At 41.5% G+C, this 25,423-nt stretch overlaps 1 protein-coding gene across 1 annotated transcript in view; it reads left to right on the forward strand.

Annotated features, from left to right (window-relative positions):
• zgc:66433 (uncharacterized protein LOC321250 homolog) overlaps positions 1-24,355 on the forward strand; it is a 38,445-nt gene extending 14,090 nt beyond the window's left edge. Inside the window, 16 exon segments of the mRNA XM_047340564.1 lie at positions 1,215-1,297; positions 5,826-6,000; positions 7,165-7,291; positions 9,859-9,999; positions 10,103-10,162; positions 14,330-14,485; positions 15,315-15,414; positions 15,845-16,133; positions 16,234-16,768; positions 17,978-18,230; positions 18,232-19,290; positions 19,494-19,597; positions 20,342-20,504; positions 20,631-20,752; positions 21,205-21,298; positions 22,438-24,355. Coding sequence (XP_047196520.1) covers positions 1,215-1,297; positions 5,826-6,000; positions 7,165-7,291; positions 9,859-9,999; positions 10,103-10,162; positions 14,330-14,485; positions 15,315-15,414; positions 15,845-16,133; positions 16,234-16,768; positions 17,978-18,230; positions 18,232-19,290; positions 19,494-19,597; positions 20,342-20,504; positions 20,631-20,752; positions 21,205-21,298; positions 22,438-22,934 — 3,958 coding nt within the window. The 3' untranslated portion in view covers positions 22,935-24,355.
• Positions 24,356-25,423: the final 1,068 nt, after the last annotated feature.

Here is a 25,423-nt window from a genome sequence, read left to right on the forward strand (position 1 = left end):
TTTTGGAAAAAAAAATCCAAGAGCAGAGGTTTCATGTGCGCACAGAAGCAGTGAGGAGATGACCTGAAGCTGGAGCGCAGGAAATGTGAGTGCAAGCAGGGCATGTTTGAGTGCGAGCACAGGGTTTTGAGTGAGAGCATTACTATACCTGAATGTGAAATCAATAGGTCCTGCTCTAAGTGGAAAAAAACGTCTATATCCATGCTGCTGTGCAATGAGAGGTTGGTTGGTAATACCACTTCATGTCTGTTTGAGTTTGTGTTAGAGGTTACTGGGCATCTGCTGGTGCTGAGGTGAATGTTTGAGCTGCCAGAAGTGGATGGCAGAGCGGAGCAGAAGACTGGAAACATAGCTGAGATGCCTCTGTTGAGACTGTTTGGATTGTTGTGAAGGATTGGGCTGCGGATTGGGCTTGGTCCGGACTGAAGTGTAACGCAACAGCTTGGATTGGGAGAGAAGTTTAAATAACACATCAGAGGTTCATCTCAACAATTTACATAAGATAGACTGCACATGTTCAGTTGTTTGAGGAATGAAGAAATAGATGGATGTTCATGCATTCAGGAGACTATTTTATAAGGTGGTTGCTCACTCCAGTGCGACGATGTAATCCTTCAAATGAACTTAGGCTGTCTGTTGAGTCCTTTGTGAATTCACATGTTGTCATCAACTCAAGCCAAACCACTTTCACCCACAGTCACGACACTCCCAATGGGACTTTAATCACATTGTAATCCAGCGAGCCTGATCACATTGCAAGTGGTCAGGCTGCCGTATGAGCGATACAAGGAGATAGGGGAGGATTAAGATAAATACAGCAACAGGAGACACAAAATAGACAGTCTGAGCCCATTGGGCTGCTGATGACTCAGTGTTCACCATGATTCATTCATCAAGTCCCAGTGGAATCGTGTTGTGACTGCACGATTAGGTCTGTTGTCCAAAAGGGATCGAAAAGAAAACTCTAAGGATTTAAGGTGTATTACAAACAACGATCTGTGTTATTGTAGAAAAACTGTCTGATCATCCTTCTTCACCTCAGCTTTTATGTGGGGATTTATTCATACACTGCTTTTATGTGCAAACTATATAAATCAATCCAATGAATCCTGTGTCAACTACATATTAGTATTCGCATGAGTATAAGTATGACAGAAGAAATTCTAAGGAACAGTAATGCTGACCTCTGGCTTCTCTCTCTGTCTCCTCCGCAGCAGTGACAGTGCTGCCATGGCATCAGGACCTCCAGATGTGATGGCCAATCAGGAGCCTGCCGAGGTCCAGGAGGAGTGCTCAGGTAACAGTTTGATCACATATTCAGTTGTACTGAATCAATTGAATCAACTGAATCAATTGGCTTTAGTTTTTTTCCCATATTCTTTAAGGCTGTGGCAGCTGTGACCGCAGCTACGAACACTAACTTAATATAGAGTCAATTCTGCAGGTGCCACGTTTGTATTTTGTCAGGAGTCCCAGATACTGTTAAGGATAAACATAGCAAAGCATGTTAGTGTCAGATCAGGGTGGATGCAAGTACATGAAAGTTTATCTACACACACACAATCACAGTAGAGAGTGAGGTTAATCAATCCAGATCTTCTTACTGCTGCTGGCAGGAAATCAAGACACAGAGAAAGTTATCATCATCATCTCCAACTTATAAAGACACACACGCACGCACGCACGCACGCACGCACGCACACGCACACGCACACGCACACACACACACACACACACACTGTGAAAGTGGCTAAGCTTCTGTCATAAGTTTGACCACCTCTGATTCAGACATGTTAGTGGAAATCTGTTATGTGTGGTCTAAGTTTGATGAGTCACTTCTATTAGACTTAAATGTTAGAGTTAAACATCAGGTGTGACTCCTCCATTCAGTCATGTGATGCTGCCAGACGAATGGCTCATCTCTGATTGGTGCCTGGTACGATGTGCTGTGTTTTAATTGGATCAGCAGTTTGAGTTTGTCTCTCAAAAGTAAAGATACAAGTTTGGGCCTTCTCACATTTATCAATTTTATTGTCATACCTAAGATCTTCAATTCTGGAAGCATTTTCCTTTTCTTTATGACATCATAAATAATCAAAACTCTGAAGGTATTATTTATTCAAAAAGTACCAGGAGAAAGAAATTAAAACCACATATATTGTTTTTTTATGGGATGTACATTTTTATTGATTAATTAAGATTTAATTGATATATTTTTTATTTCTAATTGTAGACTTTATAGACTTTAAGACCAAAATTAATTGGTTGGTACTGTAACTAGATTAGTGCAAATTCACGCACACTAGCCACCCATTATAAAAATAAAGCTAAGCTAATGCTAGCTGTACTCCCTTGTTATTTAAAGTGGACAGGGTTAATTTCACCTGTTATGGTATTACTTGGTATTATAATACGTAAAGAGTTTATCCATTTGAAAAAATATAACTCATTTGGTGGTTACTGAGCAAAACAATTAAATTAACTGCGTAACTGTAGCAGGTCAGAGACGTCAGGTGAGGAGTTCTTCATATGTGGCCCAGGATACATTTCTGTTCACACAGCGGATAAAGAAAGTGGCCACATGTGTCCCAGACCAACTCCAAATGTGGTCTGAGTGATCAGATCTCATTTAGGACATATAGACTTTGCACTGACCTCTTGTGATCACATCACTCAGGACGGACGTTAATACCAGTGTAATACGAAGTTAACATCAGGTTAGGAGCTCTCCAAGTGTGAATTTTTTGAAGAGACAAACAGCCTGTATCACTGATGGTAGCTGGCTCACAGTGTGACAGGTTAAAGGAGGAGAAACATGTTCAGGCACTACGGATGTTCAGTCAGCTGCTGGGAAACATTTACCCGTCGGCTTCAGGTTTAGATGCTGTTCCCACATATACAAGAACTGTTTTGAAACAGCTTGATTACTATGTATTATATGCTATAACGAGTAACAATATCAACCTTCACTTTAACAGTTTCACTTTGCTCGTTGCTTCATCAGACCTCTGTTAGTAAGTTTGAATCAATGACTGACAACACAAAGAAACAGTCATACAACATTTGTATTCAAACATCCCTCAAACGCTTTACTAATTCAAACTACTGGAGGGGACGTGGACACAGAAATATCTCATGTTATAAGTAACATTATCCTGTTCTCCATTTGCATGAGAACATACTGCAGACCTCTACTTCCTCTTCATCCTCTGCTTCTCATCTACCTTTCCTATTTCCTGCTTCCCTCTTGCAGTAAATAGAGCTTTAAATGTGTCACTTTTTGGGACTTTGTGAACTTGCCAAATAAAAAGGTGACCATGTGCTAACTTCTCTGTAATGAAGACCTGTTTTAATCCCCTTCCCTTTTTTTCTCCTTCTGTCCACATTGTTTTCCAGTCAAAGGTCACCATGTTCTCATTGTGTACGCTCCCCCTAATACTGACCTTAGACTGCTTTAAAATCCCCATAATACTATTGTTGAGCATGTGTGCGTTTGCCCACATTTGTGATTGAAAGAATATTTATTGGGGAATTACAGGATCCAAGCCCTACAATCACCGTGCTACACTGACCTTCCATTGAAGCAGTGGCCTTTTCAAACTCTCTATGAGGGCAGACCTTTAGCTAAATAGTGTATTGTGCCTAAAATAGTACAATAAATGGCACTGACTGCTGGTGTTTCCCCCTGATTTTCTCATCTTGGCAGTGCAGAGAGGCCTCTGAAGCGTCATCTAAAGCATGTTGGATGCTGCTCAAGTAAATAGAGCCGTTCACTGTGTGCCATTAGACAAAAAAGAGAGGAATTTGCAGCCAACATTCTTTCATAAAAACTGGATTTAAAATGTCTTTTCAAAATGTGGCAACTCATCAAAAATAGTTTATGAGCTAAATTTGTCCATCCATACAGAAAAGACAGCTTGTGACTAATATAATAATATAATAGGCCTATATAAAATGCATTGTAAAAAGAATGCTAGAGCTTCCTCCGCCAAGGCCCAACAGTCCCCTTAAATTCAATCAACCTGCACCAGATTTCCCACACTCATAGATATCAGTCCCCTAAATATGCCAGATTATTTTCATCTAGGTCCATTATTTATTAGAAATTAATTAGAAATCAGTAAAAAAAATTATATTTATATAAAAAACAACCCACCGTTCTATCTTGCAATGTTAAAGAAAGTTATTAAAATTCCTGGATCTGCACCAAAATTGCAGAGCCCTGACCCAAACCACATCCTTACGGCAAGTTTCGTAGTAATCTGTCCAATCGTTTTTGCTTAATCCCGCTGACAACAACAAACCAACCAACCAACCAACCGACAAACAAACAGACAAGGATGAAAACATGACCTCCTTGGCAGGGGTAATAAATAATCATTATTTTGTGATGCCTTCTTGAGAAAATCTGAAGTACCTTGGTCCCAGTACCAGGTTTAGATTCCAGACATGTTTTTAGCTGTGATTTAGCTCCAAGCAGAAAGTATATACTGTATGTAGAGAAAGGAATGCTCAAGGATTCCCCACTGGGAGAAGGACAGACATGACACAGCCAGTAGGTATAAAAAGAATGTGTCTCTTTTTAAAAGCTCTTCTGAAACTATTCTGTAGCCCAGGGGTGTGAATTCTCAAAATAGTTGGATCACAGTTGTGTTTTTGTTCTTCCCTTCTGTTTACAGATTCCTTTTGTTTCCCTCTATGTTGTCTTTGGTGGTTAATATGTCTGTACACTGTTAGTATATTCAATAATTTTTCCATTGTAAATGCTGGTAAATGTATTTATATATAGTTTTCTAATCTTGACAACCACTCAGACTGCTTCACAGTTCAGTTTTGCCATTCACTTATTTACTGTACACACACATTCATACACTTTCTCTACCATACACCACTCACACACTGCCGACACAGGTGTTGGGGCAATTTGGCACACAGAATGGAGAAGCCAGGGATGGAACCACCGACCTTCTCATTAGTGGACGACCCGCTCTACATCCTTAGCCACAGCTGCTGCAATGAATGACTGTTGTCTGTATTGAAGTGTTCATTTGCAGTCCCATGTCAGTTCAGAGGTCGTAGAATCTAACAAAACTATAATCACTGATAGGAAGTTGCCTGATTACAGAGATTTAGCTCTGCACATTGGATGATGGAAAAAGGACCAAAAGTTGATGCCAAGGAACCAGACAAATCATCCATTATAAAGTGCACATTCCTTCTCCCGGTCCAAACCTGGTGCCTACATTACCCACAATGCAACAGTTGCACTAGAATAATGCTACTAGTAGCTAATGTCTTGTACGTTTTTCTGACAATAGTTAAAAAACAGACTTAAGCCCCAAATAATGCATTTTTCTGTGTGTTCACTGTTTGATTTGAATCAAAAACATGGAGACAGCCCTGTCGATGTGAGGGACATGGAGAGGACAAGTGGGAATTTCAGGCTCTGGATGAATACCTCTGAAAGCAATGAAAGCAGTTTGTAGCTGTTAAAGGAGTTTTAAAAGAGTTGTTGAGTTTTCCACTGCGGCGTTAATGGACATGCCCCCACTGTGTGTGTGGGTGTGTATGTGTGTGTGCATCTGTTTTTATATTTGTAAACACACATCTTTCTGTGTGTGGTTTCTCCTGAGGTGCCTACCTGAACACAGGATTAATTACTCAGGACATAGGAGGGCAGTGTGTAAAGATGCTGTGTGTAATCCTCATTAACATGTGACTGTGCAGTTGTAATGATTCACTGTAGTGCTTTCAGGAGAATGTAACTGCGATGACGGTTTAACCGGTGTCTTATATTTTCTTTCTCTCTGCCTCTGTCTTCTTAGGAAAGAAAAAGTCCAAGTTCCAGACGTTCAAAAAATTCTTTGCCAGGAAGAAGAGAAAGGAGCCGTCAGCGGCTGGAGCAGAGGCGGGCCTTAAAGCCAGCCAATCGAGCGACAATGTCAGCAAAACATCAGAGAACAACGCTCTCACCCGAGCAGAGAAGGATAAGGGCTCTGGGTAAGATTGGACCCACACAGACATGCATATAGAAATACGCACGGGAAAACCATGGCACTCTTATTCAAAGGTCTAATATTTATGAATGTACAATGACTGCTTCAAGTACTTCTTTTTGAATAGGAATAGATATGTTGTTATACATCCTGTATCTCACACGACCTCACCACTGTTTTAGAGCTGCTAAAACGCGACCACATTTCAGAATAGACGGGCAGAAGTTAAGATGTTTGGAAACAGTGGCACAGACGCTCACAACCTCTTGCCGATTGGGTCTTTTTGGTGTCGATGTAACCTTTGGTGATTTGTCTGGCTCCTATCACTCAACCTTCCAGAAGAAAACAACCGGAATTAGCCTCAGCTAGCAGTTTAGAAAACAAGATGGATAATCAATAACAAGCATTGCTGACCCTGTTGTCTTAAGATTAGCTTTTATTCAATCAATTTCAGTGTACACAGGATCGAATGCCTTCTTGTTTACACTGGTACACGCATGCCCTGTGTATGTGAGAGGTCACGTGATAGGCTACGTGTTTTCAGGCGTGTTGGGATGGACGAGGATTAAAACTAATACGGAGCCAAAACATTTGTGTGGACAGAGATCGCTTTGAAAAAGGTATTGGTATGGATGTAGACTCAGATGAGCTGAAGAGTTCCTCCCTCCATTTAGATAAATATCTCCGCTTGAGTTAAAAAGGTCAGAGGTAATTTAAAAATGGAAGATGATGTTTTAACATCCTTATCCCGTTCTGACAAACTCACCTCAGTGGAGGCTCATGGCTTCCTGTTTTCGTAACAAGTAGTAGAGTGTCTCTTCCTGTGCTCACTCCTGATTTCCTCAGTTCTTTTTAAGCTGTGCCACTTCCTGCCACAGCTTTACTGACTTTTCCTTACTCAGGACTTATCCACTCCACATTTGTTGAAGCTGTTCTGTTTTAGAAAACCAACCAGAAATCAAAGGAAACATCTCACTGTAATTGAAATGTCTTTGTTGGTAAATGACACAAATTCTAAACCCACATCATTGTTAGTTTATGTGATTTATTCCAAACCAGTGACCCATCCCAACACGCACCTCTCTTTTATTTTGTTTATTTTGTTTAAGAAGCTGGGAAATCTCTCCTCTGTGCTTTGTTTATGTCTTCCTCTTCCTGCTCTCCAAAGGTCAAAGATCAGCCTGGGTAACAAGGCCTTGTCCCACGACTCTGTCTTTGTTTCTGACTCATTGGAGGCCAACGAGGCTCTGGGGGCATCTCAGGACAGCGTTCACGGGAAAGTGAAATCACTACAGGTAAAAACATGCCTTGTTTTAGTTGGAAATAATGTTCTAAATAAATGAGTATCTGGCTTGAGAGAGATCATAAATCCCTGCGTTGTCAAGGATGCCGTAGTGACCCCGATCTGCCTACGGAGGCAGGAAGGGGAAAAGAGGATTTGAGTGCAGGGGTTAATAAGGAATAATAAACAAATAAAGAATCGCAGTCTGTGAGTTTGGACGTGAGAACGTCTTGTGACCCAGGCTGCTCTCTGCTGTCATGAACAGTATAAATCAATAAAAGGAGTTGACAGAAAGACAGTGGTACCAGCTGGCCTCCTCTTTATTATATTTACTTAGTGTAATTCCCCCTCAGGGATGTGAATGTAGCATGAAATACACTCACACAGTCAGAACTTCAATGTAAATACACATGTAAAGCCTTATGATGTGGTAAACGTGTCAGTTGAGACAGGCTGTGCAGATGTGTGCTACAAAGAGAGGGTACAACTGAAGGGTCTGTCAAAGCTTAATGAAAGGACTGGATGAAGATAAGAACAGCAGACGGACACAATAAATGTCACAACTATGGTCTAAAATGGGAAGACATGAGTCCAAGCTGGATTTACTGACCTCCAGTTACACTGCTCCACTAAGCTTCCTACAGGGGAGTGAAAATTAAACATCTTAAAGGGATAGTTCACTAAAACTATCCCTTTAAGGATGGAGGGGTGGGTGAAGTTTTTGAGTCCACAAAACACTTCTGGAGTCTCAGAAGTAAACTTTGTAGCAGCCGAATCCGATACAATTGAAGTCAATAGTGACCTCTTCTTTAGACGTAATAAAAAAACAGAAAAACCACAACATGCCTCCATAGTGCTCATGTGGTGTCACCCAGTGTCCGCAAGCCCCGACATTCATATTAGACTCGAAACAAGGTCATTTACACCATGTTTTTAGCCTAAAAGTCCGCTGATATCGTCCTACGAGGTGCATTCAGGGACCCTCATACATACCATCATGTAGATAAGATCGCTAGCTTAGCCACCTCCAGTGGAATTTTAGGCTTAAAACATGGTGTAAATGACCATGTTTCGAGTCGAATATGAATTTCTTTATATACAGTCTATTGTACAAATACTTATTTTGGATATACTATTTATTGCCCAAGCTAAGCTAATGAGTTGCAAACTGACCATTAAGTTGTTCGGAGCCAAACTACACATTATGTAAAGATGAATATGTTACAAGGTGAATAGTTTATAACATTGTGTGTATTCGTCACTCACAAGATAATGTTAGATACTGTTCTTTTGTAGATAATTCAAACATGGTTACGTAAATAAACGTAATTTCCTTGTAAGCAACTGCTAATGGTGCTAACAGTGAAATAACCTTTTCCTGTGTCCTTATCTGAGTTGAGCTCCAATGTTTGTATTTAAATGTATCAACTGAAGTACATTAACTAAACTGTACTGGTCTGTGTATTTCTTATCAAGGAGGTGTGCGTGTGTGGTTTGTGTGGTTTGTGTGGTGTGTGTGTGTGTGTGGTGTGTGTGTGTGTGTTAGTGGTCAACCCAGATGAAGAAAAGCTGTTTTGTCCTGTGTTTGCTTTGCACCTGAGTCAGTGAGACCTTGAGTGACTGATACAGTGCCAAACACTTAACAGACAGATAACAACTCTGTTAGTTTGAGTTTCTGTGATACCTACCATGCACGCACACACACACACACACGCGGTAGCTCAGCGGTCGTCCTCTAACCACAAGGTCGGTGGTTCAATCCCAGGTCTTCCTCATTCCGAGTACTGAAGTGTCAAGATACTGAAAATCAAATTAAACCCCTTTCTCGTAGAGAAAGTGCTGCACATAGATGTACTGTATGAATGTGTGTGTGAGTGGGTGAATGTAAAACTGTACTTTAAAGCATTTTGAGTGGTCATTAAGACTAGAAAAGCACTTATATAAATACGGACCATTTACACACACACATTCACACATACACAGGATAAAATAAAAACTTAATGAGTCCTCACAAGTTGTTCTCTGTTATTCATATATAACTAGACTGGGCTGTAACAAACACAAAATTTGCTCTGTTTTTATTTTTTTATTGCCGTAGCTCATTAAAAAGGCTGGTTGCAGATTTTGCTTATTTTCATCTCTGAAGGCCTCTAACTATGTATAAAGATGGATGACATGACTGCCTCCCAAAAAGTGAAGCCAAAGCGTATCAGCCCCCCTGGTGGCTGGCTTCAGTTTAGGTGAGAAAAATGGGGTGAGACGTCATGATGGACTCATGATTGGTGGAGCGCTTGAATCGGCTGGACCCCAGACAAACGGTTCCACCTCCCAATCACTACTGCGCAGACTCTAAATGCATAAGATGGCGGCATTCGTATCTAGGATATTTTGGCTTCATTTCTGGACAGTGGGTGGAAGTGGAGGAGATGTGTCGTCCATCTTTAAATACAGTCAATGGCCCCTACATACAAAAGAAAAACTTGGAAAACATCGTAACTCTCTCCTGTATTATCTACAAGTGTATGTTTCCAGATTTTGGATTCTTAGATAAATCAAGTTTTCTAATTGTTTTTCCTGCAGCTCCAGTTGAAACAGGCCATCAGACTGGGCTCTCCTCCATCCCTGATGTGCGTGAAGCGGACAGAGGATGCTGGAACCATGTCTGAGGATGATGGTCTGCCCTGCAGTCCACCTGAATACACCACTCTTCACACAGCCATGGTAACGCATATTACTGAATGTCATCCCACATCTACCAGTCCAGCTGAATGCTGCAGACCGCACTGCTACCACACTCACTCTTCTCTCTATCTCCATGTCTCAGAATCAGGCTCAGAGGAACAGTTCCATCAGTCTGGAGGGAATAGATAGTGACGACGACCAGGTAAACACACATTTAAGAAAGTGCTCCACACTGTGTCATCAAAGTCAAGCCACAGAGCCATTAATATACTTTTTTATATTCAATACATTATTTTTCCTTGTCAAAACCTGGCCCCTCCATTACCTGTGATGCAACTTGGCCGCCAACAGTTTAGTCAGAGATTTGGGTTGTGCTAGTTGTGGCTAATGTAACCTTGAGCTGCTAGCCTGGAGCAGAGATGAGCAGTAGGCTAAAGACGTCTGTTACATTCGCTTCTTTCTTACTCCTTACTGCTAAATTCATTTCATTTTAAGTTCCAACTAGTTTATTTCGAGGGAAATCCACTTCCAACCCCCAATTCCTGGGAAGTAGGTTGACCGGCCTTACACACCGAGCTGCTCGCTGCCATGCAGATTCATTTAGTCTTATCAATGTGTTGGTTCAGAGTCAGAGCCCCAGAGACTGAGTTTAGCTTTAGAAATGTCTCCCAATCAATTAGTTACCAATGAACTGCGTGCTCTGTGAATGAGTGATAACATGTGCCGGGTGTTCAACAAGTGGTTTATGACAAAACTGAAAGTAAAAGCCCAAGTATCGAAAACACTTACCCACATTCAATACTGGTGGATATGGCAGCATATGACAGATTTTACATTCAACAGAGCAACACTGAAGAAGACAATCTCTATATTCCTCCTGGCAGCTGTAGCATATCAAGCTGCATGCAAAAATTGTATTCTTAATAAATTATTAATACCGGAAAATAATACACTCACTGAATCTGCCATGTAGTTTGACAAAGTTACAGCGTAAAAAGCGTCAATTTCCTTGTACAGAAAATGTCTGTTTCTGGAAAAAATATTAACCGTTAGACCCAAAACAACTCAGATAACATTGGGCTAACAGGTTAGCATTCAAATGGCAGTGAAGAGTTGGTTCAAAGTCTTTTGTTGCCTATCAACTATTTTGCGACCCATCAGTACGATTTGATAAAATGTCATTTTAGATTCATTTATGATATCGAAGAAAATGTATTATTGCAGCTTTGAAGATTCATCTCCATGTAGACTCATCTGGCTGAGCCTCCTTCTGTCAGGGTTGGAAATCTTGGATCCAGTTATGTGTAAACATTTTATACTTTGACATGGTTTTGTCATAAGTCCAGGAGGACATTGGGTACAAAAGTAGCCCATGACAGAAAATCCAGCATTGTATTAAATAAATTACTGCCTCAACATATTTGATATGTGCTCCAACTGACACATTTAAAACAAACTCTAGTACTGGAGGAAACCCATCCCATGCTAGGCTCTTTGTTTATTCTCATCAGCAGCTAAACAACTATTCCAATCATCTCTTATTATATGTGACTTATAAAGACCAGGAGGAACCTGCAGGCTCCATGAATGGGGAGCTTTTTGTGATTGTCATTTCTCCTCAGGTGACTACGATGGTGAAAACATCTCATGGATTCATGCTCGACTCCATTCACTGACACACTAAAGCCCCTGTTTCTCTCTATCTCTCTATCTCTTTCTCTACACCCTCACTTCTATCACTCTCTCAATCCCCCATCCTCACTTACTCTTTCTCATACCTGCTTTATCAGTCTCCTGACCTACTGAATGAGCGTTTGTGATTCACCCCATGTGACCTAAAGTGTCCCATATGCTCCATGACAACACAGTCAGCTAAAGCAATTGACTTTATTAATGGACAGAGATTAGTGCCAGTTCATGACAAGACAAATGTCTTAAAAACCTCAACTATCCATTCAGCCTCACTGGTGACAATGTGTCCTAAAAGCACAGGCAGCAAAGTATGACAAATGAGCATTTAATGATAGAGCAGTTTGAACAATTTCAGGAGAGTTTCTGCCAGTCAAGAACCACAAATAGCCAGCAACAAAGACATGCACGCAGAAACCTGAAAATATCCCCTTTTAAAGTGCATTCCAGACACGGCAGTGACTTGTGAAATGTAGTCGCAGCAGCACTTTCTGGAGCATTTTCATTCAGTGGGAACTGAAGTCAGACTTTATGGAGACTTTCTTTTTTTTTTTTATTCCAAAAATAGAGTTGTTTTCATTCCAATTCAGTTTGTTCATATCTGCCATAACTCAGCTGGGATATTTGGGTTTGGATCCGCCTGTCTTTATATTTATTGCAAACAGAAAGAGTGCAGCCTTTGTCATTTTTCAACATATGCTGTCGTTCAGTATTCAGTTCTTTTTGTGACTTGGCGGAAAACAAAACAGAGCTAAAAGGAGAGTGAACATTTAGACTTAACATTTATCAAGTGAATAGAAACTAAACCCTGAATTAATCCTAATCACTTAATCCCTCCAACTCTATGCTAACACATATCAACTCTATAAATCAATATGTCAGTGATGAGAATATGGCTTGTTTCTACTGCCCCCAAGTGGCCAATAACTGCATGTAGCAGATTGAGCCGAAATCAATGTGTGTGACTAAAGGTGGTGAAGTATCTTTCAAACACAACCTCAATGCATTTCTTCTCATGGGTCTGAAACTTGAATCCGGACAATTTAACTTTCTAGTTCAGCTCGGGTTCATTCAGGAATTTCACACTAACACAAATGAATACTGTGTCTGCAGCAGAGTAAATAACTGTCATGCGCTTAGTGTGTGATGCTTCAATAGGGACCTCAGGGTGTGTGTGTGTGTGTGTGTGTGTGTGTGTGTGTGTGTGTGTGTGTGTGTGTGTGTGTGTGTGTGTGTGTGTGTGTGTGTGTGTGTGTGTGTGTGTGTGTGTGTGTGTGTGTGTGTGTGTGTTGGCGCTCTTGTACAGCTATCTTTGTGAGGACCAGTTTGAGCCTACAACCTACGGAGAGAGGACCTCACCTTGCGAACCCCCTTTAATGGACTGTTTGGGGGTTAAGACTAGGTTAGGTTAGGGTTAGGCATTTAGTTTGGTTGGTTAGGGTAAGGGGCTAGGGAATGCATTATGCCAATGAGTGTCCTCACTAAAATAGAACGACAAACGTGTGTGTGTGTGTGTGTGTGTGCGTGTCCGGCCGCACGTTCAGAGTGCATTCCACTGGTTTCTCTGGCAGTCAGCATGTCTGCTTGTAGTTATAACATTCAAAATCTGCCTCAGCTTCTCTCTCTCAAACACACACACACACTCACACTCTCACACTCTCACACACACACACAATAAAGAAGAACAGCGTTCATTCTCCTCTGAATGATGCATGTTCTCCAGGTGTGACTAAGACTTCCCAACAGACCTCTTTTGGTATCTAGTCATGCAGATAGTTTCGGTTTTATTTGCCAAGTATGCAGATGTCTATCATCTGCCACAAACACAATACAATGGAACTGATAAGAGCAAAGAGATTTACTTCAACAAACAGGTTTTTAGAAAAAATCTACAGTGTATCTTTCCATTTCCACGGTCCTTGATAATTAACAGACCTCACTGTGGATAGTTTTGGGATCTTTTTGGTAGAAACTGTTCCAAAATCCAGAATTTAGTTTCCCGAAACTGTCATTGCAGTCCTTTAGGTCGCCCAAGTGTGTGTGGGAATAATTTGGAGGAGAAGAGGTTGAAATGAGTCAGAATGGGAATTTTTGAGAGTAGACAGAGGGGAAACCTCTGCAGCAATGACAGAGTTGGTGTTGTTCCTGCAGATAAGGACAGCTAATATTTATACAGCTGGACTCCTTGTCTCTCACTCTCTCACTCTCACTCTCTTTGCTGCTCTTGCTTCATTTCCTCTGGATTCTTTATCTACTGCCTTCATCATTTCAGTTTCTAACGCACTCTCAGTCTGAACACACTCTTTTCCTCTCCAGCCTTAACGTTTAAAGGCTAGAGGCTGTAAAACCCGACAAAGATCAATAACTCAAATGTGTAATGTGACCAGCTGTGCCTAGAGCTGCTCCACAGGGACACAATGAGAGACACACTTTGAGGATACAGTGACATGTGGATATCATTTCCCCTGGACATGGGTGGACAAATCACAGTCTTTCTCACTGGAGACACATCCAGAGGTGTCTCCAGATGATGACACATATTTGAGTGCTTGAGGAGTTGTAGCAGGGATTTAATTTACCTGTTGGATACAATGCCTAAGGAGTATTTACTCTGTCAACAAGTTATTTGTGGAACTTTTTTTCTGAAACCCTCTGTCTGTGTTTGTGTCTGTGTCCCCAGCTGCCCTGTGCAGCCTCCAGCAGAGCGATGAGCCCCCTGGTGGTTCCAGGAGACTTCAGTCAGCCGGCCAGTCCCTTCGGCTGTCTGGACAACTCTGCTGCCAAACACAAGCGAGGCCTGAGACTCAAAGCCTGCAACAAGAGGAAAGCTGCCAGTGTAAGACTACACTAACACGAGCACACACACCCAATAAATATCCTCTAAAGGACCATTTTACTCTCCTACAACCTGGGTTTTATTTGAATAGTTTGGGCCATTGTTTCAATCGGTTATTATAAACATGTGTGACTTATAATAAATGCAGGGATCTGGGAATATGTTGACATCACAGCAATGTAAGAAACACTGTCAGACGATGGAACAAGTTGGAACAAAGCAAACACGTCCAACCTGTTTGACTTTAAACACAGTACTTGTGTGTTCTGTCCTTCTCTTGCCCCTGATGTTTTTCTTGGACATGTTACCACATCGCAGAAATTTTCATCTTGAGTGCAAACTTTTTATTCCCAATAGAAACGAAGGACAAATCTAAACACAGAAAAACCAGGTTATGTAAAAAGGGAATCATTCTCTAATCTTTACAAATGCTCTTTTCCCACACTCGTGTTTTGCTCTGTTGCTGTTAAAGACATTGTCACTAATGTTTCCTGTTGTCGCAGTTTCTGTATTTCCACAGAATTCATAACACTCTTTATCAAATGTCAAGGTTTTTACACATTTATACATCTAGAGAATGAGGTTCAAATTTTCACACGTGCATCTCCAGTCTGAGGTGTATCCACCCGCCTCCATATGGTGAGGTATGGATGCTAGTTGCTACATACTATTAATAAAATTATGTGTTTATGACCTTTTGGCCAATCAGGGTAAGGTAGGGTTTAGTGGATTTGCGTGTTCGGGTTAAAGGGTTCGGGTTTAACTTGATCAATAACTTGATTGCCATCTGAGAGGTAATTGTCATTTCTAATGTATTGTGACTATGCAGAAGCTGGAGGGGAAAATGGAGGGAGACTCTGTGGTGGATGAGATGCTGAACACATCTGTAACGGATGCTGCGGAGGAGCAAGAAGAACAGATGTCAGAAGGTCAGGAGGATTTTATGTGCTTAAAGTACAATGTGTGGTGGTCTCTGATTACCAACATTACAACGAAATCATTTCATTCAAGGGAAATTACATCTGCTTTTGTTGTGCATGTATGAACATTTTAATTTTTACAACCTTTTTGTCAGATTAGAAAGTACACAGTTACTGCCAATTTTATCAATAATATTAAAAAGTGAATTATTTTCTCCTGCATACTTCCATAATAACAGTGAAGTCCAATGTTAAATTCACTTTTCATCCATTTAGCTGAATGTTTTCAACCTAAACTTGAATTTATAAATTATAATTGCTAAATTCATCTGAAATTATTTATTTTATTTTCATATTGGTAGCTACCGACTGCCATATACCTGCTGCCACTGTGTGATATCAAATTGTTCTGAGACCTTTGTTTCCATCTGTAATCCAGCTGTAAGTTTTGATGAGCTGAAACCAAAAGTGGAGAGGGAGGAGGAGGAAGAAGAAGAAGGAGAAGAAGACATGGAGGAGGAGAAAGAACGATCACAGCATTCCAGACAATCCCTGTTAAGATATAAGGAGGAGAGGGAGGATGAGTCGGAGGCAGAACAGGATGTTTCTCACAGCCCGGACATTTCCTCTCCTCATGAGCCAAGTCTGTCAGAGGAGGAAGCCCCCGACGCCCAGCCCCCGCCCTCCTCAGAGCCCAGCTCCAGAGACTCCTCTCTGCACAGTCCCAGGTGATTAGATGTGATTTCCTCCATGTTTTCTCCTCCTCACACTCTGAATTGTTTTTGTTTTCTTCTCGGGTTAATCTGAACTCTTGCCTTCTGCTTCTAGAGCCACACCAGAGCCCCCTGCTGGCCCAAGAGAGTATTTACTGGACCCTCCGGGTATTGCCTACGGAGCAGAGAAGAGCAGGGTTGAAAGTGAGTTGGCACTGAGAGCAGATGAAGATGAAGTTCAGGAAAACGATGAGGAGGAGGAGGAAGAGGAGGAGAGCTCGTTCCTACAGGAGGTACTGAGCTCCCTAAAAACTCCCCTCACGTCCTGCTCGCTGAGGTTAGATACAGAAGACGACGTCATGGAGATGAAAGAGGAGACAAATGAAAAGGAAAAAGAAGTTGTAGAGATGGAAGATGGGGAGAAGGTAGAGGAAGAGGAGGCAGAAGAGGATGAGCCTGTCGGTTATCAGGCTGCTCCCTCTCTAATGTTGGGTCACCCCACCGAGAAAAAGGAAGAGGTTTCTGTTCTCTCCATTGAAGAAGAAGTTGCTCCTGTTGAGGAAGAGGCAGAAAGTGATGAAGAAGAAGAAGCAGCAGCAGCAGAAGAGGAAGAAGAAGAACTTGTTGTGGAACTATTCATTCCACATAGTGTATGTATTTTTGATTAACTTGTATTATTTGGATTCATGTAACTATCCGTGTTTGTAAGCTCTTGCAATTATTTTGAATAGAGCTCAATCAGCCTCATGCGAGATCAATGATTCATCCGTATCCGATAACTCATACTGCTTTTAATACTTAACACTGTTACATAGGTTTTCAGTTCCGCTGTTAAAAAAAAATTACTAAATATTACTACAGTTTTAGAGTGATATCATAAAAGAAAGAATCGTGCGATGACAAGTTAGATTCTAAAAGACGTATGTGGCAAAGCAAAGTGGCACAGACTCAGAGTCACATGGAAGTGAACGACTGTGATTTTACAGTGTCAGGTGGTGGATGTTCTGCTGCATTAAGATCCTGAGGCAAATTGTTCCAGTTGGAGAATCGTTCTACTCCTGAACTGCAACAGTTGTCACAATACCCCAAAAAACACATAATAAATTACATATTATGTCCTATTACATCATTTTGATTTTGATGTTGTGTCAGTAAAACAACAAATTTGTGATGTGAAAACAATATTTACATGTCAACACCCCAGCATTGTCATTATGAAGAGTTTGTGGTCCAACATCATTGTGTCGCTAACAACTTAATGTATACAAAGATGGACGACATGACTGCTCCCAAAAATGAAGCCAAAGTGTCTCAATCGCCACCTGGTAGCTGACTGCAGTACAGGTCATAAATCCAGCCTCCTCCATGTTAGCAGATGGGATATGGACCAACCAAAAAAGTCAAAGTACATGTTAAATATGTTTTTCTCAAAAGAAGCTCTCTGTCATTGAAGGTTCTAATCACAGTGATGTTTGTTCCAGTGTCCATGTTTCCTTTGTTCATTTAGATTAGTTATTTGATGCTATAAAAACAGATTGAGACGTCATGATTGACAGCTGACACTGACTGACGATTTATTTATTGATTGATTAATTGATCAATTTCACATGCAAGTAGTCATGTTATAACATTTGAATACTAAAACATTTATTATATATAGCTGCTTTAAGTCATATATAATAGAAATAGAAATAGAAAAACTGAATCTTTTCAAAAATCATACGAACCTGCTACTGGAGAACACTTCTGTTTGTATATGTGCTCTTGAGCTGCAGTTGACAAACTCTATACAGTACTACATGAAAAACTAAATATTTACAGGATGTAATATATTATTTCCTCTTCTTTTTGTCTTGCAGCAGGAAGAAGAAGAAGAAGCAGCAGCAGAGAAAGAGGACGTGGAGGAAGTTGAACCTGAAGAGGAAAATGATATGCTCTCTAGAAAATCTGAAATCCATGCTCAGGGAGAAAGACGAGAGGAAGAGGGTGAGAGAGAGGAGGAGGTGATGGAGCTGGAGAAAGAGCCACAGGTGGATGATGAGGGATCGGAGAAGAGGAGGAGGAGGAGGAGGAGGAGGGAAGGAAGTGAGTGCAAGAGTGGAGGAGGCAGAGGAAGCAATTGAAGAGGAGAGCGAGGAAGCAGAGGAGATGATGGAGAACCTCCCTGATGCAGCAGCTGAAGAGGTTGGGATCGCTATGTCACTGCAGGAGAGAGATGAAGGTGTAGAAGCTGTGGTCAGAGATGACACCACTGAACACACAAGTGATGATGAAATCCCGACAGAACTTGGTGATCAAGTAGTTGACAAAGTGCAGGAGAGGGAAGAAAACTCGGAGATAGTTGTGGAAGGGGAAGAGATCGAGCTCTCAGAAGAAAAATCAGACCGAGAGGACGACGTGGAAACCAAACATCCTGATGTGGATGAAACTGAAGAAGAAAACATAGAGGAATTATCCAGTATAGACACGAAACAAGAGGATCAAACTGAAGCCACAGCTACTGTTTCTGCTCGCCCTTCTTCTTTGTCTCTTCAGGACTTACCTCATGAGACTCCGTCAGAAGAGAGCGGGGCTGTCTCTCCCAGTAAAACCAGCATGATCCACATAAATCTAGTCTCTCCCAGCTCAGAGAAAAGCCTATCGTTCTTCCAGCAGTCTCCAGCTGCTGCAGATATCAACGACAACATCACTGAGCCTCCTTCTCATCTTGCAGCAGCCGCAGAAGAAGAAGAACAAGCTGACACCGTGGAGGAAGTAGAGGAAGAAAAACAGTCCGCCCTGGAAGAAGAAGTAGAAGAAGAAGCTACACCTCCTGCATCTGTGGAGGAAACAGCCAACCGGCCATCCAGTGGTTCCGATCAGAGTAAAGTCCGCTTCACCATCACGCCCGCCTGGCAGAGATCTCAGAGTTTGACTCCTCCTTCCTCTCCACCCGCCGTCACCTCCTCTTCGACGTCTGCTGTCGCAGGACATGGAGGTGAGGAGGTGGAAGCTGCAGTGAAGAAGGATCCAGGTGTGAAAGCAGAGCCGACGAGTTCTCCCAAGGTTGACCTGGTGTTGAGTCCAGGCAGAGCGAGGAATGCTGGGAGCACCGCCGTCAAACCGCAGAGCAACACAACAGCGTCTCCACCCTGCATTAAACCTCAGGCCTCAGCTGCTGCGAGCACAGAAGGTAGACACATTAAACATGACCATTCCTACTGTTTTATATGTTTGGGTGCTTGTACTGTTGTCTTCATTCTGCATCCTGAGCTGTAATTGCATGTTCTATTTTCACCATGACCCACATCCTCGGTTTTTCCAGTCACGTGACATGAACTGTCTGTTTGAGCTAAAATAAAGTGAAACCACAACTTCTCCACCTCCCACCTACAGAAAGCTCTGTCGTAGCGGAGGGAAACCCTGACAATCCGTTCGGAGTCCGGCTGAGGAAGACGTCCACTCTTCACCTCTTCAGCTCAGAGGACGAAAACACAGAGGTGAAATAAAGCATTATATAGGCTGGCCAAATGGAAAACAATCAGACTGAATATGCAAGTTTAAAACGATTTTTAGACGGGATTTGAAAATGGAGAGTCATTGCTGTCCTGGCTCCTAAATGGTGGAATGAGCTCCCCATGGACATCCGGACATCAGAAAGTTTACACATCTTCCGCCCAAACTAAAAACACATCTCTTCCAACTATACCTTGAATAAAATTTAAAACTAACAATTTAGTAGCACTTAAATGGCACTTACTTATAGCACTTTGTAGTTTTGCTTTTTGAAGAAATTGTACTTTCTCAATTCTTGTTGTTCTGGGTTTGGACCCTCATGGTTGAATGCACTTATTGTAAGTCGCTTTGGATAAAAGCGTCAGCTAAATGAAATGTAATGTAATGTAATGTAATGTTAGGGGGAGATCCAGAGGCGGGGAGCAGAGCGGCTGAAGGCTCTAGATCCCATGGTGGTCAAGCGGGCAGGTGGTACAGTGGGGTGTATGGAAGAAGAAGACCTGTTTAATAGCTGTTCTTTACTTGGCTCTCATGCACATCTTGAATGACAGGTACACAGAGAGGGGCCGTTTAAAAACAATTTGTAGCATATGTATACCAGATGCTGCCCCTGAGTGTTTGGTGTATGAACTTGATAATGGGCCAGTTCTTACTCATTGCCTCATTTCAAAGAGATCCTGTAGAGGCGGCAGCTTAATTAACTAACTGTCTGATTTTCTCTTTCGCAGTCTCCCATCGAGTCTCCAATTCAGCCAACCAGCTGTAAAGCTGAGCCTCCACAGCCAATCGGTGTTAAGCCTTCCATAAGTCAGCCAATCAGTAACAAGCCTGTCCTTCCTAAGAAACCAGATGTTCATGGAGACAGTGGAGTTAAAACCAAGTGCATCTCAGGTGTGTACACACACATAAACTCACGTACTACAGTTTTCTTACAGTGAGGTTCTCAGCTGGAACAGTCCTACACTTTGAATGGTGTAAAATCGTGGTGTAACAGTATCTGCTGTGTAATTGATCCAGACCCAGCAGCAGCAGCTCGTGGTGGTTCTGGTGGATCTGATTCTCCCAGCTGGATCTCTGTGGCCAAACAGAAACAGAGGATCTATAAAGAAAACTCACAGGAGGAGATCACTGTCAAGAAGGTAACCGTCCGCTTGTCGCATCCATGAAAAAAACATTTCCCCAACATGAAAATGACTGTATTCATTAAGATTGTTCTCCCAAGAGGCAATGTTTGTCCTTAAGAATAAGTTAAAATGAAAGGTCCGTATGTAGAAGAACGACTGTGTCACAGTGTGTATTCAGCATTGTTCTATGAGGCCAGTTTGTTAGTTGCAGTTTACTGAAGAAGCTAACATGCTCACATGGTGGCAGGCAAAGAAAAACACACATGTTGATGCCTAAAACCATATACTTGTAAATGTAATTTAAAATGTAAAAATGCTCTTACATGATTGTGTAACATGTTGCTCTTTTCCTCTGCTTCCATATATGTTCAGCACATCACCACACATTTCCAGCCCCTTGTTATTCTAGACACCGAGTTGTGTAAAGAATGTGAACAGTCAGTAACTGTGCTGCTCTCTGTTATCAGGACGAACCAGAGAGGAAGACTTCACTGCCAATGCACGTCAGCTCAGTCGCAAGCAGGGAGCAGAGCAACAAAACAGCTGAGTCCAGCAGCAAAGGTCAGCACACACACACACACACACACACACACACACACACACACACACGCACACGCACACACACACACACACACACACACACACACACACACACACACACGCACACAAACACACACAGGGGAACATTTCAACTGTCTTCTTTTTAATTTTCTATTCAACGTTATCTCAAAATAACGAGTTTAGAAAAGTAACCAGTGAAATTTGTTGCTGGTTCTTCGCCTCAACTTGTTGCCTCCCAGTTGGTTGATGTGATGCTGCCCTCATCTGTACAATGTCTGCTACTACAACTGACCCCACAATTTTTAACTGTGATTTACCTTCTATTACAAATCTAACGGTGTGCTCTCTGAGTTAATGTCATCTACACATCACAACATTGACTGATCAGGCTGACAGAAATTCAGTTTTTTATTTATTTATTAACAAGCTAAAGTCATGTGGGCAAATAACACAGATTATGGATCTGAAAATATGAAAATAGTCCTTATTCAGAAAATAAAAGAACCACAGATCAGCAAACCACTGAATTGTGCTGTTTTACATTATGACTACACTTCATTCCAGTGTGTGATTTATGTGATTTTTTTTTTTGCCCATTTCCTGGTGCTTTCTATACCATTTTTATACATGTTTATATGTTAAATGCATAATTTTATGTTTTTAAAGCATATTTGAGTCATTTATTCTTATTCAAAGTCAGATAAATGTCCTAATGCTTTAGAAACTGCTGCTATGATTTTTCTTAGTAATAACTCTCGTACTTTTTGATTGAGTTTTAATAATTTTTCTACTGCATCTCTATCCCAGCCACAGTCCAGACCCCATTCATATTTTTAAATGTTCATTATTGCACACTATGCAATATGATCACATTTGTATGTATGGCCCTTTGTGTATGTACAGCAACTCAGTACCTTTACACAGTATTATGAGTTATATAACATGAGGCATTAAAGCCGTATGCAGAAGTGATTTAAAGCCTTGGTTCATATTCACATCCACATCTCAAGCTCAATGAGATTTTATGTTTCATTTCTGCATCAATGCAAACAGCAAGCACTTGTATTTCTTTCAGGAAATGTTTCTTTCATTTGTTGGTGCTTGACCTGTCTGTATATGTCTTATTTCCTTTCTCCCAGAGATGAGTAAACCTTCAGCGTCTGTAGAGAAGGAGACGAGGAGAGCGCTCTCTCCTCCAACTCCAGTGCCACCTCAACCTTCGAAAACCCAGTCACTGCCCTGTCCAGTTCCTCCAAAACCCCTCGTTCCACCTGCCGCAGCCAAACCTCCAGCCCAACCCACCCCAGCCCACAGACCCCTGCCCGCACCTACTCCGGCTCCTGTTCCCCACAAATCTCCCTCTTGCACAAGCCCGCCATCTCTCTCCAAACCTGCCCCCGTCTCACCTTCCTCCAAGGCACCCCAGCCCCAGAGTACGACAGTCCCCTCCACTCCTTTTGCATCGAGAACCGCTCCAGAAAAGTCTGCTTCAAGAGCTGCAGGTCTCCCTGGACAGACCCCGTCCTCCCAGCGAGGCTTGCCCTCCGCCGCTTTGCCCCAGGACGAGCCCCCGTGGATGGCGCTGGCTAAGAAAAAGGCCAAAGCCTGGAGTGAAATGCCGCAGATCGTCCAGTGACAGAGCAGGTTTAACTAAGTTTGTGTACTTGGGTCTTAACTGGCTCGAAAAGAGACCAGGATCTGAAAGGGGGCTGAGGTGGACCGAGAGTCTGGATGGACCAGAATGCATTTGCACACACAGATTTGTTGTTTTTTATTTTCTTAAACTCCTGGCGTCAGATTTCCGATTGGCCCTCCAATCGCACAGCTAAAGACAGGCTTTGTTTACCCTCCTCTCTCTTTACGTCTGTATTCTTGTGGAGACATTTTCTACAGGACAGGGTAGGACCCCCAAAGTAACTGCGTCTTACTTGAAGTGGATCCAAATTGTTTGTTAGCAGTCTTAGAGAGAGGAGAGGAAATACATGAAGTCCCCCAGCAGTAAGTATGAATTTATTTAATCTAAAGTAACCCAAACTATTCAACATGATGCCACGAAACATTTCAGGGAAGCAGAGAAGGAGAAAAAGTAAGAGAGAGAGAGAAAGAAAGAAAGAAAGAGGACATTTTATCCACAGGAGGAAAACACAAAGTAATATTGGGGTTTATTCATTAATTCTGTCTTAAGGACTGGACAGGATGCTGTTTTTGTGTGTGTGTGTGTGTGTGTGTGTGTGTGTGTGTGTGTGTGTGTGTGTGTGTGTGTGTGTGTGTGTGTGTGTGTGTGTGTGTGTGTGTGTGTGTGTGTGTGTGTGTGTGTGTGTGTGTGTGTGTGTGTGTGTGTGATTTTTAAGGCAGTGATACGTGCTCACATTTTGAGGAATGTGGAAAATATTCTTGGCCTCAGAGTGCTATGAGATAACATCCAAGTTAAGCTGTAGAAAAATGTGCTGAACTAACAGCGGCTGGTCATGGGTTTTGGTTAAGAAAAATAAAATCTGCAGAGCCTCAGTTTCTCTGTGTTTCAGGTTTTTTAGACAAATATATTTCTTATAACATCAACCACAGATACTAAACCAGTCATGTTTGCTGTGTTAGCGAGCGCGCGTGTGTCCGACATGTTTCAGGTTGTCAGTGTAAATTATATTATTCATTTTCTCTTTTGATATTTTCAATACATAACAACAGGTTATCTGTCAGCATCCTGCAGAAATCTAAAATCTCCAAAACGTTGGAACGTTCAGGAACTCTCAGAAAATCAACGATTACTCTGACCTGTGTTTCTTTTTACTATTTTTACTGCATCATCATGTTGGCAGCGTGGTGTTTTTTATAAGACGTTTTCCATTCACAAACATAAGCATGTAAATAAATTGGAGACTGGTTTCCTGCAGGATGCAAATCATCACTAAAGCAAATGTCACAGCTGATCGTTTCCTTTGTATGAATTAAAGCTATGTATCACACAGTAACTATATATGTTTTATGCATTCTATTTTGTATTGCCTTTTGAGGACTTGTCTTGTACATAAAATGTGCAGTAAAGAACAAATGAAAACACCTTTTGCTTTTGTGCATCCGTGTTTCCTGTCAGTCCGAGTGTCCATGCACAGGTTCAGAATTGTAATTATAAAGGAAATATATTTTACTTGCCACACAATACAGCCATGTGGAGCCATGTAGGTTTAAAAGGTATAAGCAATACAATGCACAACAGAATATAGTATGTCTCTCTCGCTTCCATGTATACAAAAAAAAGATTCCATCAGAATATCTTTATTTGTTGTGATTTCTTTCCATTTTTCTAGCACAGTTTAATATCATTAACAGAGTCATCGAGGAAACAGATATGTATGTAGGTTTTAGATATGTTACATTGAGAAAACTAAAGGAGAACGATAATAGTTTAACCTCAAGGGTCTGTGCAAAATGTCTATCAATGAAAAATTGGAAAATGTATTTAAATTTTGAATTATTATTATATTTCATTTGTCAGATCAATGTACAATTGAGATTTTGCATTCATGTCACATGTGAATGTGGATGTTGAAGAGGTGGCTCCTGAGATGTGGCAGTGTTCCCTTTGAACAAAGTCTAAGTGGCTGTCGAGGTTTTTAAAGACTGTGTCAAACACCAGCAACTCTCAGTGCAAAGTCTTGGGCTTCCTCTCTGTGTACTCAGAGACAGATTGACCTGGTGGGAAGTTGTCTTTGTCTCCGATGTCCATCAGCCTGGATGACCTCATGTCTAGAAAAGTTGCTGAGCCCTTTTTGTCTGCCACATTTGCAAATTGTACTAAATTTAAATTCTAAGTTTGACACACAAGACTCCCTACATTATTTTTTCATTACAAAAAGTGAGTTCAATGTTTTGTGAAGTTCTTGGTTTCTCCAAAAATTTCAAATTCTTTCAAAACAAGAGGAACCTGCAGTATGTTTTTCACCACATGAGTAAGTACAGTGCTAAGTAATAAAAAAGAGAAACAGCAGCTGCAGCCTTGAAGAAGCTGTCGAGCCAGCTTGAATGTATTTAATGTATTGATTGTATTGATTGTTTACATCTTTACACAGACCAGAGTGGGAAAGCGACAATCTGTGATTTTAGTTGAGTCAATTGGTTGCAACTGAA

This window comes from Hippoglossus stenolepis, chromosome 7 (genome assembly GCF_022539355.2).
Source record: "Hippoglossus stenolepis isolate QCI-W04-F060 chromosome 7, HSTE1.2, whole genome shotgun sequence".
Classification (NCBI taxonomy): Eukaryota; Metazoa; Chordata; class Actinopteri; order Pleuronectiformes; family Pleuronectidae; genus Hippoglossus; species Hippoglossus stenolepis.